The 20557-nt window shown below is 45.4% G+C and overlaps 1 protein-coding gene across 2 annotated transcripts in view; it reads left to right on the top strand.

Annotated features, from left to right (window-relative positions):
- The window catches only part of LOC119973187 (E3 ubiquitin-protein ligase RNF123), a 537603-nt gene that overhangs the window by 203020 nt on the left and 314026 nt on the right, over positions 1–20557 (top strand). For both annotated transcript variants that reach the window (XM_038810837.1, XM_038810836.1), the window contains exon 22: positions 19986–20089. In XM_038810837.1, coding sequence (XP_038666765.1) covers positions 19986–20089 — 104 coding nt within the window. The remainder of the gene's footprint in view (positions 1–19985; positions 20090–20557) is intronic.

Raw genomic sequence — 20557 nt, 5'->3', positions numbered from 1 at the left:
GTTTGCCCAGGTGTGGGAGTTTCAAACTAGGTAACAGCCTGAAAATAAGGGTTTGGCCATTTAGGAGTGAGATGTACAAGGCCATCACTCAAAGGGTTGATTTAGATCACTGGGTTAAATCGCTGGCTTTTAAAGCAGACCAAGCAGGCCAGCAGCACGGTTCGATTCCCGTATCAGCCTCCCTGGACAGGCGCCGGAATGTGGCGACTAGGGGCTTTTCACAGTAACTTCATTGAAGCCTACTCGTGACAATAAGCGATTTTCATTTCATTTCATTTCATTTTCCACCTGAGGGGTCTGTGAATGCTCAGTTGATGAGTGCATTAAACATGGAGATTAATACTGACGGGATTATGGACCATGAGAATAGTGCAGGAAGGTTGAGTTGTGATAGCTAATCTACCACAATCATATAGAATGGTGGAGCTGTCTCGAAGCACACTCCTAATTCTTTTGTTCCTATGATCTCTTGCCTTTCCCTCCCAGTACCTTCATTGTCTTTCCTGTTCACCACCCATCTTTGGATAAACTAAGGAACCAATTGGGTGGATCGGTTGGGATCAGACTGGTTCAGGCTTGCTATTGGGGGGATTGGATTGTTAAAACATTAATATAGATGATGAAGCAAAAATAATGAGGCGAGCAAGACATCAGCAGCATGACAATCTGGCAACAAAACCAATTTTTTTCCCCCATGTACTCTGGACACCCCACAGAAGACTAACTCTTCAATGAAAATGGCTTCCAGGATTTTGTAACACTGCATCAGCAAATCTGAGCAAAAAAAATATTTTGGAACCGATTTTCTTCTGGGTTTCATGTTTTAATATTTCAAGCAAAGAAACATAGAAAGTAGGAGCAGGAATAGGCCATTTGGCTTTTCAAGCATGCTCAGCCATTCATTATGATTTTGGCTGATCATCCAACTCAGTGACCTGTTCCTGCTTTCCCCCCATATCCTTTGACCCCTTTAGCCCCAGGACCTAAATCTAACACCTTCTTGAAAACATATAATGTTTTGGCCTCAACTGCTTTCGGTAGTAGAGGATCCACAGGTTCACCATTCTCTAAGTGAAGAGATTTCTTCCAATTTCAGTCCTAAATGGTTTACTCCACATCCTCAGATTGACTGCTGGTTCTGGACCCTCACGCCATCGGGAACATCCTTTCTGCATTTATCTTGTTAGAATTTTATAGGTTTCTATACGGCCGCCGCCCCCCCCCCCCATTCTTCTAAACTCCTAACCAACTCGATCTCTCCTCATATGCTAGTGCCGCCTTCCCAAGAATCAGTCTGGTAAATTAGTTTCATTGGGTACATATCGGGCATCCCAAAATCCAGAAGGACCCGAAAACCAGGTTCTGCCCTGGAAACTACAATCTTTATCAGACATAGCTAATCTGGTTATCTGACCCTTGCTCAGAGGGTTCCGGATCAATGACGGAAGCTGGCCTGGTCCATCCCTCATTCCTTCCTTTTCTCGTCCTGGCAGAGTCCTGCTCAGTGGAGACTGCATTAAATTAGTTCCCTCGCCTCCCATCCCAGGACCCAAGCTCCAGAGGACTGTGTATCTGGAACCGAGCTTTCCGGATATGGGATCCAGCGCCTGTATTTAATAATGAACTAAAAAAAATCATCAAACTGATTTAACCCAAGTTCACAAAACAAATTTGAACAAATGGATGGGTTGGTTTCTGTTACTTTCCAGTTTGAGATTGGCAGCTTTGAAAATACGTAACCAACTTCCCTACTTTTCTGCTGATTGTCTGTTCCTCATCAGTACATGCTGATTGAATCGTGCTGTTTTGGATCTGTATGCACAGTCAATTGGATATTTGGTAACAACAGATGTGTACTTTAACCAATCACTAATTTTTAATTCCTGAGGATGCCTCTCAAATCACAGTTTCATCTTAATGCTATTGCCATTATTTATTCTGCCAAGGACAGTGCTACAACATTCTGGGGGCTACCATCGACCAGAAACTCAACTGGTCCAACCATATAAATACTGTGGATACAAGGGCAGGTCAAAGTTCAGGAATCCTATAGTGAATCACAAACGGCGAGTATGCATACAGCAAATAATTAGTAATTTTTTTTTTTATAAATTTAGATTACTCAATTATTTTTTCCAATTAAGGGACAATTTAGCGTGGCCTATCCACCTACTCTGCGCATTTTTGGGTTGTGGGGGCGAAACCCACGCAGACACGGGGAGAATGTGCAAACTCCACACGGACAGTGACCCAGAGCCGGGATCAAACCTGGGACCTCAGCGCCGTGAGGCAGCTGTGCTAACCACTAGACCACCGTGCTGCCCTTTAATTAGTGAAGTTAATAGAATGTTATTGTTTATTGTGAGGGGAATTGATTACAAGAGTAGGGAGGTTATGCTTCAGTTGTACAGTGTAATGGTGAGAACACATCTGGAGTATGTGAACAGTACCAGTTTCCTTATTAAAGGAAAGATGTAAATGCGTTAGAGGCAGTTCAAAGAAGGTTTACTAGACTAATACCAAGAATGGGCGAATTGTCTTATGAGGAAAGGTCAGAGTGGTTAAGTTTGTATCCATTGAAGTTTAGAAGAGTAAGAGGCGACTTGATCAAAACCTTTAAGATCCTGAGGGGTATTGATAAGGTGAATGTGGAGAGGATGATTCTTCCTGTTGAGGTCACTGTTTAAAATAAGGGGTCACCAATTGAAAACATAGATATGGGGAATTTCTCTTCTCTGAGGGTGGTGAGTGTGGAATTCTCTTCCTCAAAAGGCAGTGGAAGCAGAATCTTTGAATATTTTTAAGGCAGAGCTAGATAGATTCTTGATTAACAAAGGGGTGAAAGGCTATTGGGGGTAGGCAGGAATATGGGTTTGTGGTTCCAATCGGATCAGCAAATTATCTTATTAAATGGAGGAGCAGTCTAGAAGTTCCGAGTGGCCTGGTTTGTAATTCGTACGCTCATATGTTCATACGCGCAAATTACTTCCTGACTTCACAAAGCCTCTCCACAATCTATAAGGTACAAGTCAGGAGTGTGATGGAACATTCTCCATTTGCCTGGATGAGTGCAGCCCCAAAAACACTCAAGAAGCCTGAAGCCATCCAGGACAAAGCAACCCGCTTGAGTGCCAACCCTTCCTCAAACATTCACTCCCTCCAACACCGATGCACAGTGGCAGCATTGTGTGCCATCAACAAACAGCACTGCATGAACTCAACAAGGTTCCTTAGGCAGTACCGTCCAAATTCGCAACCACTAACATCTAGAACAACAAGGGCAGAAGTTTCATGGGAACACTACCACTTGCAAGTTCCTCTCTAAGCCACACACCATCCTGACTTGGAAATATATTGCCTTTCCTTCACTATCACTAGGACAATGCCCTGTAACTCCCTCTCTAACAGCACTGTGGGTGTACCGACATCACATGAATTGCAGTTATTCTAAAGGTAGCTGACTACCACCACCTTCTCAAGGCCATTTAGGGATGGATAATATATACTGGCCCTAACCAGCAAAGCCTACATCCTGTGCATGATATGGGCTGTAAAATTGATCAACAACCTAAGCATAACAGTAAATTTACTCGTCTAATGGATCTTACATTACTTCTTAACTGTTAACTAGCTTATCAGCACAGCTGTACATTGTTTGCTTATTTATGTTACAAGGGACCAACTGGAGAACAGACCATCCTATACTGGCTATTGTCTAATGGAAAAAGAATAATTGGCAGTCTACTTGTGCAAGGCATTTGGGGATGAGTGACCATAATATGATAATTCTTCATCAAGATTTTCTTAGGATACCGGACCAGACCCCAACATTTGTTAGGACACGGACGAGAACCCCAAACAAATTTTCTATTTGTAAAACTGTGAGGATAGGACACTTCACCCCAGGTGATGACTCTGACAAATAGGTATATTTTATGTCAAACATTAATTTAAACACAGAATGAACCACATTAACATCAAAAAAATAGCTTTACAATTAACAGTTAAACAGCTCTTAAATAAAAGAAAATAAAACTTAAACCTGCTATCTATGAAATGAAATGAATGAAAATCGCTTATTGTCACGAGTAGGCTTCAATGAAGTTACTGTGAAAAGCCCCTAGTCGCCACATTCCGGCGCCTGTCCGGGGAGGCTGGTACGGGATATAGATTGGTATCTATATCTACCAATTCCAATTAAGCCACCCAATGTAGTTCAAATGCCACTTTTAAATAAGGTTAACAAAACAGGTTACTTGCTTAGCTGTGTAGAGACTTTTGGAGAGAGTTCCTTTCAAGAGCAGGTGCAGTACACATCTGCTCAACCTGACAGCATTTGGCAAAACTGGGGCGGGATTCTCCGACCCCATGCCGGGTCAGAGAATCCCCGGGGGGCAGCGCAAATCCCATCCTGACACTTGCTGCCGTATTCATGGCGCCAATTTTTGGGCGGGGCCGGGGTTCCGCCACGCCGGTCGGAGGCCTTTGGCAGCGCACCCCCCACCTGCAATTTTCCAGGCCCCGATGAGCCGAGGAACCATCTGTTTTTGGCCAGTCCTGCCGGCGGGACCTGGCATGTAAGCCGGTGTGGGCGGTCATTCGGGGGGGGGGGGCGCAGGGGGAGCTGACCCCCATGGTGGCCTGGCCCGCGATCGGAGCCCCCCGATCTGCGGGCGGGCCTATGCCGTGGGGGCACTCCTTCCTTCCGCGCGGCCCCTGTAGGGCTCCGCCATGGCTGGCGCGGAGAAGAGACACCCCCCCCCCCGCGCATGTGCCAAAATACACCGGCTGGTCTGCGCATGCCCGGAACCACACCAGCCCTTCGGTGCATGCGCGAACTCACGCAGTCCCTGCGGCACCGGCTGGAGCGGCGCCAATCACTCCGGCATTCACCTAGCCCCAGAAAGTGCAGAGAATTCTTTGAAAAAGAGTCATCGGACTCGAAATGTCAGCTCTTTTCTCTCCCTACAGATGCTGCCAGACCTGCTGAGATTTCCCAACATTTTCATTTTCTCTTTCATTAGCCCTTTATCTTTAACCAAGTAAGTGGTTGTAATCAATCATGACCCCACCTTCCCTGATTTTTTAATTTCAGTTTTAATAGACTTTGTCCATTTTAACCAGAGTTTTAATAACAATGCTGTCCAAATATGAAATATAATGTACAACAAGTTCTACATTCATCAAGATGGAGAGTGACACAGTTGATTTTGAGACTAGGGTCCTGAATCTAAATAAAGGAAACTATAATGGTATGAGGCGCAAATTTGCTGTGGTGGATTAGGAAATGTTACTTAAAGGGATGATGGTGGATTGACAGACATTCAAAGAGTGCATGGGTAAATTGCACAATTGTTCATTCCTGTCTGATACAAAAATAAAAGGGGAAATATGGCCAAACGATGGTTAATAAGGGATATTTGAGATAGTGTTAGATCCAAGGAAGAGGCATACAGTTTGGCCAGAAGAAAAGCAGTGAACCTGAGGATTGGGAGTATAGATCGCAGCAAAGGAGGACAAAGTAATTGTTTAAGAAGATGAAAATAGTAGACCAGAGTAAGCTTGTGGGGAACATACAATTGACTGTAAAAGCATCTATAGCTATGTGAAGAGAAAAAGAGTGATGAAGAAGAAAGTAGGTCCCTTACAGTCAGAAACGGGGGAATTTATAATGGGGAACAAAGAAACTTTGGTTCTGACTTCACAAAGGAAGACACAAGTGACGTATCAGACATTTTGGGGAACACAGGGTTTAGTGATGGGGAGGAACTGAAGGAAATCAATATTAGTAGGGAAATGGTACTGGAGAAATTGATGGGGATGAAAGCCAATAAATCCCCAGGGCCTGATAACTACAACCCAGTTCAGGAAATGGCCCGAGAAATAGTGGATGCATTGGTGGTCATCCTTCAAGATTTTATTGATTTTGAACAGTTCCTACAGTTTGGAGGGTAGCTAAGAAAACCCCACTATTTTAAAGGGGAGGTAAAGAGAAACCAGAACTGAAGACCAGTCAGCCTGACACTGGTTGTGGAAGAGCTGATTTAGCACAGTGGGCTAGACAGCTGGTTTGTAATGCAGAACAAGGCCAGCAGTGTGGGTTCAATTCCCGCACCAGCTGACCTAAACAGGCGCCAGAATTTGGCAACGAGGCTTTTCACAGAAACTTCATACTTGTGACAATAAAAGATTATTATTATTATTATTGTATGCGAGAGTCAATTGCAAAACATGTAATAGCAGAGCACTTGGAAAACTGGCAAGTTAGGACAGAGTCAATGTGGATTTACGAAAGGCAAATCATGCTTGACAAATATACTGCAATTCTTTGAGGCTGTAGTCAGTAGAATTGACGAGGGAGAGCCTGGTTTATTTTGATTTTCAGAAGTTTTTCAACAAAGTCCGACTTTGGGGAAAGTGGGAACAGGTTACTGAGTTGGATGATCAGCCATGATCATGATGAATGGTGGAGCAGACTCAAAGGGCCGAATGGCCTCCTGTTCCTATTTTCTATATTTCTGAATATGTTTCTTGCTCTACATTCCACAATAGATTTGCAGTATTTGTTTATTCGTGGGTGTTTACTCTTCCCTCCTCTGAGTCTTCCTTTTGTGTGTTATTTACTTGATCACAGAAGATAATTAATTTGCCCCACTTAACACATGATAACATTTATAAATTTTGCTGAAACTTTTTTTGGTGTTGTATTGCCTTGGAACTTTACCTGCTGTTGAATTTCCATTGAAAAATGTCTTTCAGTATAGTTCATATTTTCAGTTTATTCCAACTGCAGTGTCCAGGATCAACATTGTAAACACCCCACTGTTCCCTGCAAGCAAACATTGATCCCCTTCAGATATAATCAAAACTGTGTAGAAGCTTTGGAATTATTGTTCTTGGAAGGAATGCAGCATGGATTTACCCAACTGAGGGATTGTGGAGGGTTGTATTGCTTGGAATTTAGGAGATCCAGGGGAGATATGATTGAACTTTCACGTTATTAAGGGCTGGTTTGGCAGCCTAGAGCTAGGAAATGTAGCCTAAAGTTTGGAGCTAATCTATCAGGATAACAGTTCTACACAAAAGGTGGTGGAAATTTGGAACTTTTTTTCACAAATGGCAGCTGATTCTGAGTTGAAACTTAATCTTAAATCGGAGGCTGGTTAACAAAGATTTATCAGGGATGAGGGGCAATATGGAGTTGGGGTTCAGATCAGCCATGCTCTTTGTTTTTTGAATGGTGAAATGGGCTCCTGGGGCTAAATGGCCTCATCCTATTCCTTTGTTCGCTGTAGCACTTCTCAAAACTTATACCCTGTCTTGTATATTGGATTAGATTTGTTTATTGTCACGTGTACTGAGGTACAGTGAAAAGTATTTTTCTGCAAGCAGCTGAACAGATCATTAAGTACATGAAAATAAAAGAAAAGAAAAGAAAATACATAATAGGGCAACACAAGGTACACAATGTAACTACATAAACACCGGCATCGGGTGAAGCATGCAGGGGTGTTGTGTTAATGAGGTCAGTCCATAAGAGGGGCATTTAGGAATTTGGTAGCAGCGGGGAAGAAGCTGTTTTTGAGTCTGTTTGTGCGTGTTCTCACACTTTTGTATCTCCTGCCCGATTGAAGAAGTTGGAAGAGTGAGTAAGACGGGTGGGAGGGGTCTTTGATTATGCTGCCCGCTTTCCCCCGGCAGCAGGAGGTGTAGATGGAGTCAGTGGATGGGAGGCAGGTTTGTGTGATGGACTGGACGGTGTTTATGACTGACTGGACGGTGTTTATGACTCTCTGAAGTTTCTTGCGGTCTGTGGCCGAGCAGATGCCATATCAGGCTGTGATGTTTTCTAAGATGCATCTGTAAAAGTTGGTAGGAGTTACTGTGGACATGCCGAATTTCCTTAGTTTGCTGAGGACGTATAGACGCTATTGTGCTTTCCTGGTGGCAGCGTCGACGTGGGTGGACCAGGACAGATTTTTGGAGCTATGTACCCCTCGGAATTTGAAACTGCTAACCATCTCCACCTCGGCTCTGTTGATGCTGACAGGGTGTGTACAGTAGTTTTTTTGCTTCCTGAAGTCAATGACCAGCTCTTTAGTTTTGCTGGCATTGAGGGAGAGATTGTTGTCACTGCACCACTCCACTAGGTTCTCTATCTCCCTCCTGTATTCTGACTCGTTATTCGAGATCCGGCCCACTATGGTTGTATCATCAGCAAACCTGTATTTGGAGTTGGAACCAAATTTTGCCATGCAGTCGTGTGTGTACAGGGAGTATACTAGGGTGCTAAGTACGTAGCCCTGCAGGGCCCCGGTATTGAGGACTATTGTGGAGGAGGCGTTGTTGGTTTATTCTTACTGATTGTGGTCTGTGGGTCAGAAAGTCGAGGATCCAGTTACAGAGTGAGGAGCCAGGTCCTAGGTTTTGGAGTTTTGATATGTGCTTGGCTGGGATTATGATGTTGAAGGCGGAGCTGTAATCAATAAATAGGAGTCTGATGTAGGAGTCCTTGTTGTCGAGATGCTCTAGGGATGAGGGTGTGAATTGCGCTTTCACGTATCTGATCGTCAGTCCAGAAGTAAAACACTCGAACACGTCAGTAACGAATATTCGTTTATTTACGGCCGGGACAAATCTGTAAGCAGTCGGGTAACCACCTTCGAGAAGTGCCAAAATCCCAGAATAAGGACTGTATTTTTATACATTTTACAGCTTAGGGGTGGTCCCCTTAAATTCCTAGATACACCTATGATTTGGCAAGGATCCAGAACATGTACATATATGGAATTATTCTTCGAGGTCGGGAGGTTATTTTTGACATAATCATTAGCACAAGTCACTATTAATATTATTACAAAGGTTTTTGTATCCCATGGCCATCTGGCTTAACTCATTCCAAAGCCCATTCCTTTTACATTTCAATGTTTATTTGTCTCAACTGGTCAAACGAGCTTAATTGCGCTATCTCTGCAATAAAGTAACGCTTCCCATTCATTCCATTCTTTGACTTTTTGACCTCTCTGCTTTCACAGATGCGGGTCAGAACATTAAATAGTACTAAAGCCACACTCCCCTCTTTCCATCCCATAACCTTCTGACATCTCTGCTTTCACAGATGCCGGTCAGAACACGCTCCCTTTATTTCATCCCTTGACCTGTTGACATCTCTTTCACAGAGCTTTTCAGAACTGTTATATTAACCCTATCAGCGAAGTTCCAAATGAAATCCACTTCTACATTCCCCCCTTTGATCATTCCATGATCACATAACACTCAGGATACTTTAGATGGAAATGAGAGCGAGGCGGAGGTACTCCTCCTCTACTAGGCTCCGGCAGGATGCCACTTCCTCATATAGGTCAGGGGTAGGTGGAACCAGTTTTTCTTTTTCGTCTAGGGCGGATCTCTGAAGCATCTGTGGTAATGCAGTGGCACCCAAACGGTTGCATAGGCATTTCACACCAGTAGCTATGATACAGAGCAACAAACAGATGGTAACGAAGATAATGAGCCCATGGAATAGGTAAGTGGCCCAAGAATTGGACCACATCCAGCTCCACCAGTCAGCCTGACCGGCGAGTCGCAAGCGCTGTACTCCATCTCTGATATGGGTTACCAGACGCGTGATATTCTCTGAACTGTCTGGAATATAACCCATTCAGCCGTCTGTTCGATCGAGAAAGGAACAGATATCAAGGGAACGCCTCCATGGGCATGGGTCGGGACCTGTGTACATACCCAGCAAGAGGAGACACCCACTTTCTTAGCATAGACATAGGACATAAACAGAAATGAATTTGCCGTTACATGGTGCGTTGCCCGCTTCCTTCTGGAAGGCGAGTAGGGGTGAGTAGTCCTTGATGGTAAAATTTGTACCCTGTCCTTATCAATGCACCGGTGGTTCCACCTGCATGTGCGGCGATCGTACATTAGAACCATGTACGTAATCAGGAATCGGCGCTTCTGGTCGTCGGGAGGAACGGTGGTCGGGCAGGTTTTGATAGCGGTGGTGATCCATCGGAGATCTGTCGTTGTTCCACATCGTGGGGTTCCTTCCCGGCACATGGGTGGGTGTCGGCTTCCGTACAGGCATCTCCTTCTTTCGGATGCAGCGAGAGAGAGCAGGGTGGCGAGTATTGTGACGGCGAAGAGGGGCCTCATCCTGGTACTCGTGTTCCTAGGACTTAAAGGAAAAGTTTAGAACATCATGGATACTTAATTAACTTACAATGGTGCATATGTACCCATGCGTTTCGTCCCTCCACTTTTACTGCAGTGGGGGTAGTGAGTAGAACCTGTAGGGGACCATCCCATCGAGGTTCCAAACCTTTACGTGTCCAATTTCGAATTAGGACATAATCCCCAGGGTTGATGGAGACGTCATGAGTAATGGATGGGACTTCTTCCTGGGTGGCACGAACTCGGGAGTGTAATCCTTTCAAAATTCTAGTTAGTGTTAATATATAATTAGCCATCTCGGTAGTCATGTAATGGAATTGAACATTCCGTGGAACACTGCTGTCCCAAGGCGTTCGAAAGGGTCTGCCATATAGTATTTCCGCTGGGCTTAGGCGAGTTTTTCCTGCGGGGGTGGCACGTAGCTGGAAGAGTGCTAAAGGCAGGAGTTTGAGCCAAGTGGCCCCAGTGTCTGCTTGTAGTTTAGCGAGTTTAGTCTTTAGAGTCTGATTAGCCCTTTCCACCACTCCAGCGGCTTGTGGTCTGTAGGCACAATGAAACTGTTGCTTTATTCCTAGCAGAGCACAGAATTCCTTATTGATTTGACCTATGAAGTGGGGACCATTGTCAGAGCTCAGCCGGGCTGGAATTCCAAATCGCGGAACAATTTCTCGCATTAACACCTTAACTACTGTCGAGGCCTTGTTATCCGTAGTCGGGTAGGCCTCGATCCATTTGCTAAAAGTGTCCACAATGACTAACACATATTTATAGCATTGACATCTTTCCAACTCAATGTAATCCATTTGTAGGGTCTCAAATGGACCCTCAGGTAAGGGGGTTGTGCCAGGATCACAGGGGACGGCCTTACCGGGGTTGTGCTGTTGACAGATTAGGCACCGACTGCTAATTTGTTGGGCCATTTCTTGCAGTCGTGGGTGCCACCAGCTTTTTAACAATATGTCCCCTGTGGCACGAGCTCCACAGTGAGTTGCAAAGTGTACACATTCGGTCACCCAGGCTGCTAATGCATCGGTCATACATGTTTGTCCTACCGGGGTGACCCACAGCTTATTTTCGACATCATATATACATCCTAAGTTTTTCCACATATTTACAGCAGTTGCAGGAGCGTCCTCCTGCATTTGGATTATGTCAGCAATGGTTGGCATAGGTTTTTCAGAGGGAGACTTTTCCGGGGGGGGGTTTTAGTCTGCCTCATCATTCTAGGCACCATTAGTTTGCCAGATTTAGAAATTTCTTTTGCCTTCTCGTCCGCTCTCCTGTTGCCCGTTTCCACCAGTCCCGTGCCTTTTGTATGCGCTGCGCATTTTATCACCACTATCTTGTCTGGGAGCATAAGGGCCTGCAATAACTGTGTTACTAACTGCTGGTGTGAGATGGGTGTACCAGCGGAGGTTAGAAATCCTCTGTTTTTCCATCACCGTCTTGATCGATGATTGCATAGCCAGATTGTCTATCCCCCCTTTCGCCGACGGAAGAACTTCCATCGGTGAAAAAGGAACAATCTGCACTTGGGAGGGGTATATCGGAGAGGTCGTCTCGAACCGAGGAGACTTCTTGCAACAGTTGCAGACAGTCATGAGTTGGGTCGAGCATGTCTGTGGGAGGATGCGTCAAAAAGTCAGCAGGGTTGATAGTGGTGCAGTGGGCAAACTGGACCTTCGGGTTATTAAGGAGAGCAATCTCATATCTATTCTGACGAGCCATCGTGAGATGCTGAGTCTGTAGCTGTCCCAAAAGGGCCGTAACAGAATGGGAACTATAGACAGTAATATCTTGTTGGAGGGTAATATTAGCAGCCGATTGCAGGCTGTTGTAGATAGCTGCAAGACTTTGGGTGCAGATAGGATAGCCAAGGGCTACTGGATCGAGTTTAGAGGAATAGTATGCAACCGGGCGATAGCGGTCGCCGTGGCGTTGGGTCAGGACAGCTGTGGCGCAGTCGGCAAGGACTGTGCAATAGAGCTGAAAAGGGCGATCATATAAGGGTCGACCAAGGGCAGGGGCCTGGAGGAGTGCCTCCTTGAGGCGGTTCTGCTAGTGACTGTTTGTGATCAGCGGGCACTAGGACCCTGCGGAGCCATGCAGTGTCAATTTCAACGCAGCAATTGCGAAGTCTGCCGCAGCTGACTGCTGCCCAGCACAAATTCTTTATCTGTTTATTCTGAGACCAATGTAGTTCTGAACATACTGAGTTACTCATAATACTGATCACATTCCAGGGGCGGTGGCGGAGGTGGCCGTGGAGGCTGTGGGGGCTGTGGAGGCTGTGGGGGCTGTGGGGGCTTTGGGGGCTTTGGGGGCTGTGGAGGCTGTGGGGGCTTCTGACGTCCCCCGCAATTGAACAGATGTTCCTCATCCCCATCGTCCCCCTCCTCCCAACCTTGCTTCGCATTGCTGACCGGCGCCGGGGTAGGAGTAGCATTCTTACGTTTCTTATATTCTTTACATTCCCTTTGTAAGACCTCTACTGTTTTAACAATTCCCCCTTTGGTGAGACCAATACCCAATTTTGAGGCATTTTCCTGCCAGCTAGCCAGTATAGATGCATCTTTCACTGACTGACAGTATTCCCTCCACAAGGCAATTAATTTCTTTGCGGTGGGTTCTTGATAATACAGAAAAATGTGTCATTTGAAACATGAAAGTCTGGCAATATCTGGTTTGAGAGGGTACAGGGAAAGATCCCACAAAAGGTTAATAGCAGCTGCAAAGAGCAGGGTTATAAAATGCAGATTCTTGCTCACAAGCAGGTTTCAGCAGACACACAGGCTTCATGTGGTAAGCTAAAACAATGGCTCACACCTTCATGGAATGTAACTATCTCAGAAAGCATCTGAAAAAGCATGGATGAGAGTTTCAATTGCATTAAGTGACGAATGTTTAAAACAGGCAAGTCTTTCAAGTCACAACCAAGTTAAATTTTAGCATACAGCTAAAAGCAAAGTTTCACACCTTAATTGAAATAAACTCTCTTAGTAAACAGCTGGAAAGAATGGAAGATGCTCAGTCGAATTTAGTGTCAATTTCAGGGGTAAACTTCTACGAACATCAAGTTAATTAAAAGAAAATTGGAGATGACCTGGCTACGAGAAACATCATTTAAGTCAAAATCAAAGGCAAAGTTACGAACTGGGGACAATTGGAAAATTAAACGATTTGAAATCACAGAAATAAAAGTTAACTATTGAAACGAAAGCATTTTTTAAAATCAGATCTGAGAGGAGACGATATGCCCGAAATGAATAATTAGTTGTAGTAAGATGTTTACATCAAAGATACTTTTAAACTATCAAAGTGAAACAAGCCCATATACAATACAGTCGTTAAAACTTAATAACTCTTCGAAAGAGAATATAAACCCCGGGAGCAGAAGCAGCAGCACTCTGCAACAGCAACAGGAGAGAGAGAGAGAGAGAGAGAGAGAGAGACGCAGCCGGCTGGAGAAAGACAAGGAAAGCAGCCAAGTTTAAACAGCTAATACAACTCAAGAAGACCAGATTTTAAGTGGTTATTAGCTTTCTGCACTTCCTTAATAACGCAGGACCCAGGACACCAATGCTATTAAGGGGTAAGTAGGTAAAATTCTTCGGTGAAGGTATGGGTTATACCGGGGGATAGGCTCCGAGAACCCCGCCCGTAACTTCCAGAGAATGCTGCCTGGAATCACGGCGGCAGTCCCGTCCGGAGCCCACAGCTCGGAATCGTCCCCTAGCAGTCCTGAGAACCCCGCCCGTAACTCCAGCGAACGCTGCCTGGAATCACGGCGGCAGTCTCAGGCTGCCCTAGCAGTCCTGAGAACCCCGCCCGTAACTCCAGCGAACGCTGCCTGGAATCACGGCGGCAGTCTCAGGCTGCCCCTAGCAGTCCTGGCAACCCCGCCCGTAACTCCAGCGAACGCTGCCTGGAATCACGGCGGCAGTCCCAGGCTGCCCCTAGCAGTCCTGACAACCCCGCCCGTAACTCCAGCGAACGCTGCCTGGAATCACGGCGGCAGTCTCAGGCTGCCCCTAGCAGTCCTGACAACCCCGCCCGTAACTCCAGCGAACACTGCCTGGAATCACGGCGGCAGTCTCAGGCTGCCCCTAGCAGTCCTGGCAACCCCGCCCGTAACTCCAGCGAACGCTGCCTGGAATCACGGCGGCAGTCCCAGGCTGCCCCTAGCAGTCCTGACAACCCCGCCCGTAACTCCAGCGAACGCTGCCTGGAATCACGGCGGCAGTCTCAGGCTGCCCCTAGAGACGATAACCGCAGGGTTCACTCACTTACCCTCTTTAAAACGGGTTCGCTGGACTGACCTGGATCTCGCAGAGGCTTCTCGACAAACCAACGGCAAGGCTGAGCAACGATCAAACTGGTAGTAGGCGAATACCAAGGTGGAAAAGAAATTTTTACTCACGTTGGGGGCCAAATTCGTCCTCTACTTTGAACGAGCTCAGTCGATTACGCCGGTTAGTTGCGCAGACCCCTCTGGAGATCCCCGTACGGGCCACCAAATGTGAATTGCGCTTTCACGTATCTGATCGTCAGTCCAGAAGTAAAACACTCGAACACGTCAGTAACGAATATTCGTTTATTTACGGCCGGGACAAATCTGTAAGCAGTCGGGTAACCACCTTCGAGAAGTGCCAAAATCCCAGAATAAGGACTGTATTTTTATACATTTTACAGCTTAGGGGTGGTCCCCTTAAATTCCTAGATACACCTATGATTTGGCAAGGATCCAGAACATGTACATATATGGAATTATTCTTCGAGGTCGGGAGGTTATTTTTGACATAATCATTAGCACAAGTCACTATTAATATTATTACAAAGGTTTTTGTATCCCATGGCCATCTGGCTTAACTCATTCCAAAGCCCATTCCTTTTACATTTCAATGTTTATTTGTCTCAACTGGTCAAACGAGCTTAATTGCGCTATCTCTGCAATAAAGTAACGCTTCCCATTCATTCCATTCTTTGACTTTTTGACCTCTCTGCTTTCACAGATGCGGGTCAGAACATTAAATAGTACTAAAGCCTCACTCCCCTCTTTCCATCCCATAACCTTCTGACATCTCTGCTTTCACAGATGCCGGTCAGAACACGCTCCCTTTATTTCATCCCTTGACCTGTTGACATCTCTTTCACAGAGCTTTTCAGAACTGTTATATTAACCCTATCAGCGAAGTTCCAAATGAAATCCACTTCTACAAGGGTAGGGCCAGGGAGATGGTGTCTGCTGTGGACTGGTTGCGGCGGTATTCAAATTGCAGTCGATCAAGGCGTTCTGGGAGTATGAAGGTGATGCGCTTCATGCCCAAACGCTCGAAGCACTGCATTACTACTGAAGTCAGGGCCACCGGACTGTAGTCATTGAGGCACGTTGCATGGTTCTTCTTTGACACTGGTATGATGGTGGTATTCTTGAAGCAGGTGGGGACCTCGGAGCGGAGTAGGGACAGGTTAAAGATGTCCACGAGCACATCTGTCATCTGGTTCGCACAGGCTCTGAGTGCATGAACAGGGATCCCGGCCGGACCCGTCGTCTTCCGAAGGTTCAGTTTCAGGAAGACCGATCTGACTTTGGATGCTGTGATGGTGGGTATGGGTGTGTTATGGGCTGCTGGGGCACTCGACACCAGATTGTTGATTTCCTGCTCGAACCGAGCATAGAATGCATTAAGTTCATCAGGGAGGGTTGCGCTGCTGCTGAAGATACTGCTCGGTTTCGCTTTGTAGTTCGTTATATTGTTTAGGCCTTGCCGCAACCGCCGAGAGTCTGTAATGCTAGTCTGTGACTAGCGAACTGATGTTCTCTCTTGGCATCTCGGTCTGGATTTCTTGTATAGGTCAGGGTCGCCTGACTTGAACGTCTCAGACCTGTCCTTAAGTAGGGAGTCAATTTCGCGATTGAGCCATGGTTTCCGGTTGGGGAGTGTATGTACTTCTTTGTTTGGCACGCAGTCGTCCACACATTAGCTGATGAAGTCTGTGACGGTGGTGGCATACTCATTTAAGTTGGTCACTGAGTTTTTAAATAGTGACCAGTCCGCTGTCTCTAAGCAATCACGTAGGAGTTCTTCTGTTTCCTTGGACCAGCACTGCACGACCTTCTTAGCTGGATTTTCCTGCTTGCGTTTCTGCTTGTAAGCTGGGAGAAGGAACACCGTCTTGTGGTCTGATTTTCCAAAGTGCGGTCAGGGGATGGCACGGTAGGCGCCCTTGATTTTTGAGTAGCAGTGGTCAAGAGTGTTGTCACCTCTGGTGGGACAGGAGATGTGCTGGTGGAATTTTGGTAGTACACTCTTGAGGTTGGCTTTGTTGAAGACCCCGAACGCGATGAACAAGGCCTCCGGGTGTTCTGTTTCGCAGTTGTTTATAATTGTGTACAGTTCATCCAGAGCCGCCTTCACTTCTATTACATGCAAGCACTGGTCCCTTTCAGGAATACACAATCTATATGCAAACAGTGCGATTAGATCAGCAATTCTGTTGAATAGTATACACTTTAAAAATGGAAGAAATGTTTTGCACCACTTGTGTCTTACCTTCGTTTGTAACTGTCCATCCTTGAATGTTGGACTTGTGGAGCAGGATAAACAGTACAACTCCCATGTGACATCCTCCTCGTGCACACAAGACTTTCATCACATACATTTATGTTTCAGACCCAGAGATTTTGCAAACAGCGCGAAACCCCAGCACCTAAGTGTAACAGGTTTTCTGTTTTGCTTTTAAAATAAATAGATCAAAATTGAGCCTGTCCTCTTTCAATCAATTATAAAATGAAAGAGACATATCATCAACTGGTTGGTGAAATATGTGTTTTTCCTGCCTAGGGAGTTAGGTTTAGAGTTTGCTAATGAATACAATTTAACAGTTGGAGAGATTGTTAAGCACATGCTAAACGCAGACAGTTTAGAGTTCCATGTGTGTTGAAATATTAGGGAATCTATTGTAATGTGGATCTTGGGATTCCCAACATTGTCAGGATGGAAGGGCCAGCTCTGCTTCTGTGGCTGATACAGTCAAACTTGTGCTTTGACATCAGAGGGAGGAGACTGTAGCTGCAGTGTGTACGATCTGCAGGCCCACTGTAATACTTAGCAAGATTACTTCAACAGAGCCTCCCAGCTCAGTGACCTCAGCAAGAAGAGGCAATGGCAGCAATATCATAGGAAAACCATCAGCCTCATGTTCTCATCTAAGTTGCAGAGCATCCTAAGAGAAACATATCTAGCTGTTCCTTCATTACAGATCTTCAATATCCTGGAATTCCCTAATCAACAGCGTTGTTGTGGATCAAGAAGGTGGCTTATGACCATCTGCAGGGGAGTTGGGAAGGTCAACAAATGGGACTTTGCCAGTGCCAGCCACATCCTGAGAATTTTTCAAAAAGACATGTTTACCATCAGGAAACTGTCTCCTGGTTCCCATTTACATTTTCCCTTGGGTGATACTTCTATGAATAATCTCCATATGGAATCAGCTCCTATCCATAGAATCCATCAAATCCCTGCAGTGTAGAAGGAAGCTATTTGGCCCATCGAATCTGCACCGGCCCTGCGAAAGAGCACCCTATGTGGGCCCACTCCCCGACCTATCCCTGTGTTCTCACCTAACCTGCACGTATTTGGACACTAAGGGGCAATTTAGCATGGCCAATCCACTTAACCTGCACATTTTTGGACTGTGGGAAGAAACCAGAGCACCCGGATGAAATCTATGCAGACACGGGGAACGTGCAAACTCCACATAGACGGCTATCCAAGGCCGGAATTGAGTCCACGGCCCTCGGGCTGAGAGATATCAGTGCTCCCCACACTGCCACTGTTTCAGACTTCCAGTATTTGTTCTTGTCCTGCAATTTGCTGTCAGAATCTATCCCACCAAAAACCTGCTGTGAACAAATAAGACCAGACTTGTGTATATTGCTTCTTGTGGTCTGATTCTGCTTATAGAAATCCTCTTGTTTAGTATCCCATTATGTTTTTTTGCTGGAATGACATATCTGTTTAATAAATTCACCTGCTTAGCCTGTACACAAAAGTTTAGTGGTGCATTTTTTTTTCCACCTTCAAAGGTGACTGGAATGGGAATTCCACCCACACATTCTCCAGCAAGTATCCCTGGTAAAGAATAAAAACAGAAGTATTGTAAATAGATTTAAAAAAACTGTTGATTTAAAGAAACTGAGCAAGAGAAACATTATTTGTAAAAAAGCCGAGGCAAAATTATCAACTCAAACCACAGGATTCCGAAATATAGGAGAAACCTCTTGTTGGGGTTTCTAATCGTAAGTCACCAATCTTGTGGAGATATTGTGATTTCCCCCGCCCCTTTTATTATTCAGTTTTGTGTTATTTCTAACTCTGTGACTCATCTAATGGAAGGGAATGGCAAATGAAGAACAAGATTAGATATTATTTCATCAGTTTTGTGGTCCTTTCTAGTTTGGGAAGGGCTCTGGGAAGAAAACAATAATTTAATAGGTTTACACTGGGCACTCATTCCTCATTGCATATAATAATAATATTCGCTTATTGGCAGAAGTAGGCTTCAATGAAGTTACTGTGAAAAGCCCCTAGTCGCCACGTTCCACCGCCTGTTTGGGGAGGCAGATACGGGAATTGAATCCGCGCTGCTGGCATTGTTCTGCATTACTTGCCAGTTATTTAGCCCACTGTGCTAAACTAGCCACTACAACAAACTTTAAAGTAACAATTAGACATATTTGCTCATTTGGTTCAACAAAGCAGCTTTTGCCATGCAGATATTTGAAGCTTGAAGTGCAAGTGGGAAGATGAGCTGGGTAAGGAGCTAGAGGCAGGCCTGTGGGAGGATGCTCTGAGCAGAGTCAACACGTCCTCATCATGTGCAAGGCTCAGTCTGATACAATTCAAGGTGGTCCACCGGGCACACACGATGATGGCCTGGATGAGCAGATTTTTTGGTGTTGAGGACAGGTGTGTGAAGTGTGCAGGAGGGCCTGCAAATCATGTCCACATGTTTTGGGCATGTCCGAAGCTTAGGGGATTCTGGCAGGGATTTGCCGATGTCATGTCCACGGTGCTAAAACCAAGGGTGGCGCCAAGTCCAGAGGTGGCGATTTTTGGAGTGTCGAAAGACTCTGGAGTCCAAGGGGTGAGAGAAGCTGACGTTGGGCCTTTGCCTCCTTGGTAGCCGAAGACAGATCTTATTAGCGTGGCGGGACTCGGAGCCCCCAAAATCGGAGTATGGGTTAGCGACATGGCCGGGTTTCTCAGGCTTGAGAAAATTAGGTTCGCCCTGAGAGGATCAATGTTAGGGTTTGTTCGGAGGTGGCAGCCGTTTATCGACTTCTTCGGGGCAAACTAAACTGTTAACAGATACAATAAGGCGGGGGGGGGGGGGGGGGGGGGGGGGGGGGGGTGTTAGGAAATGAGCAGGGTAGGCGGAGTTAGTTTAGTTTAGGTGGGATCAGCAAGAGGAGATGGAGGGACTTGGGAATTGTGTGTATAAGCTATGTTGACACGGTATGGTTGTTGGTTGGGGGGGTGTCACGTACTGGATTATGTTTACATTTGTATTTGTATCTTTTATTGTTATAAAACCATAAATGCTTTAATAAAATGTTTGTTTAAAAAAAAAGATGTTTGAAGCTTTAAAAGTGTGACTCCTGAGGTCACATTTTCAGGTATGTCTTGACAATGCTGCTGCAGCAAGTTTTAATTACGTAAATATCTAATATATATATATTAGGATGTGTGCCTTTGAGGAATTAAAGAAAGTTCTCTCCTCATTTGTATTTTTCATAGATGATCTTGCATCAAAAGCCAACATCATCATTGACCCTGCAGAGATATCTGCCATTTCAATGGACGACTTGGATGAGGATGATGAGAATGTAACTCAACAACAGGTATAAATTCACAGTGTGGTCTTTCCTGACTTTGCATAGCTTGTTTTATTTGTTAGATCCCAAAGAGGTATTGAAGCTACAGGTGGCTCAGAGTACCATAGGGATTGTAGAGGGAGTTTGTGTTTGAGATTCTGACTTCAGATCCTTAGATCAACAGAACAACTATTTGTCAGAGGTTTGTATATAGTCCTCTTTAGCACAGCTAGATATTGCAAGCGTTCTTGTGTAGCATCTGAAGCTTCATATTGTGCAAGCTGCTTCTTAACCTTCACTTGCCGAATCTACATTGCCTTTGTATCAGGATGCCTTGTTTAATAGTACCTGTAGCGCAAAAACAGGCCAGTCAGTCCAAGAGGTCCACACTGGTGTAGGTGCTTCATAGGAGCCCAATATTGTTTGAATTCAGTGAGAGCCCCAAACACACTCTTCCAACAGGAAAACCTGCATGCTGCATTATGGTTATCTACT

The sequence above is a fragment of the Scyliorhinus canicula genome, chromosome 11 (genome assembly GCF_902713615.1).
Source record: "Scyliorhinus canicula chromosome 11, sScyCan1.1, whole genome shotgun sequence".
Taxonomy (NCBI): domain Eukaryota; kingdom Metazoa; phylum Chordata; class Chondrichthyes; order Carcharhiniformes; family Scyliorhinidae; genus Scyliorhinus; species Scyliorhinus canicula.
This window is presented reverse-complemented; position numbering and strand designations above follow the sequence as displayed.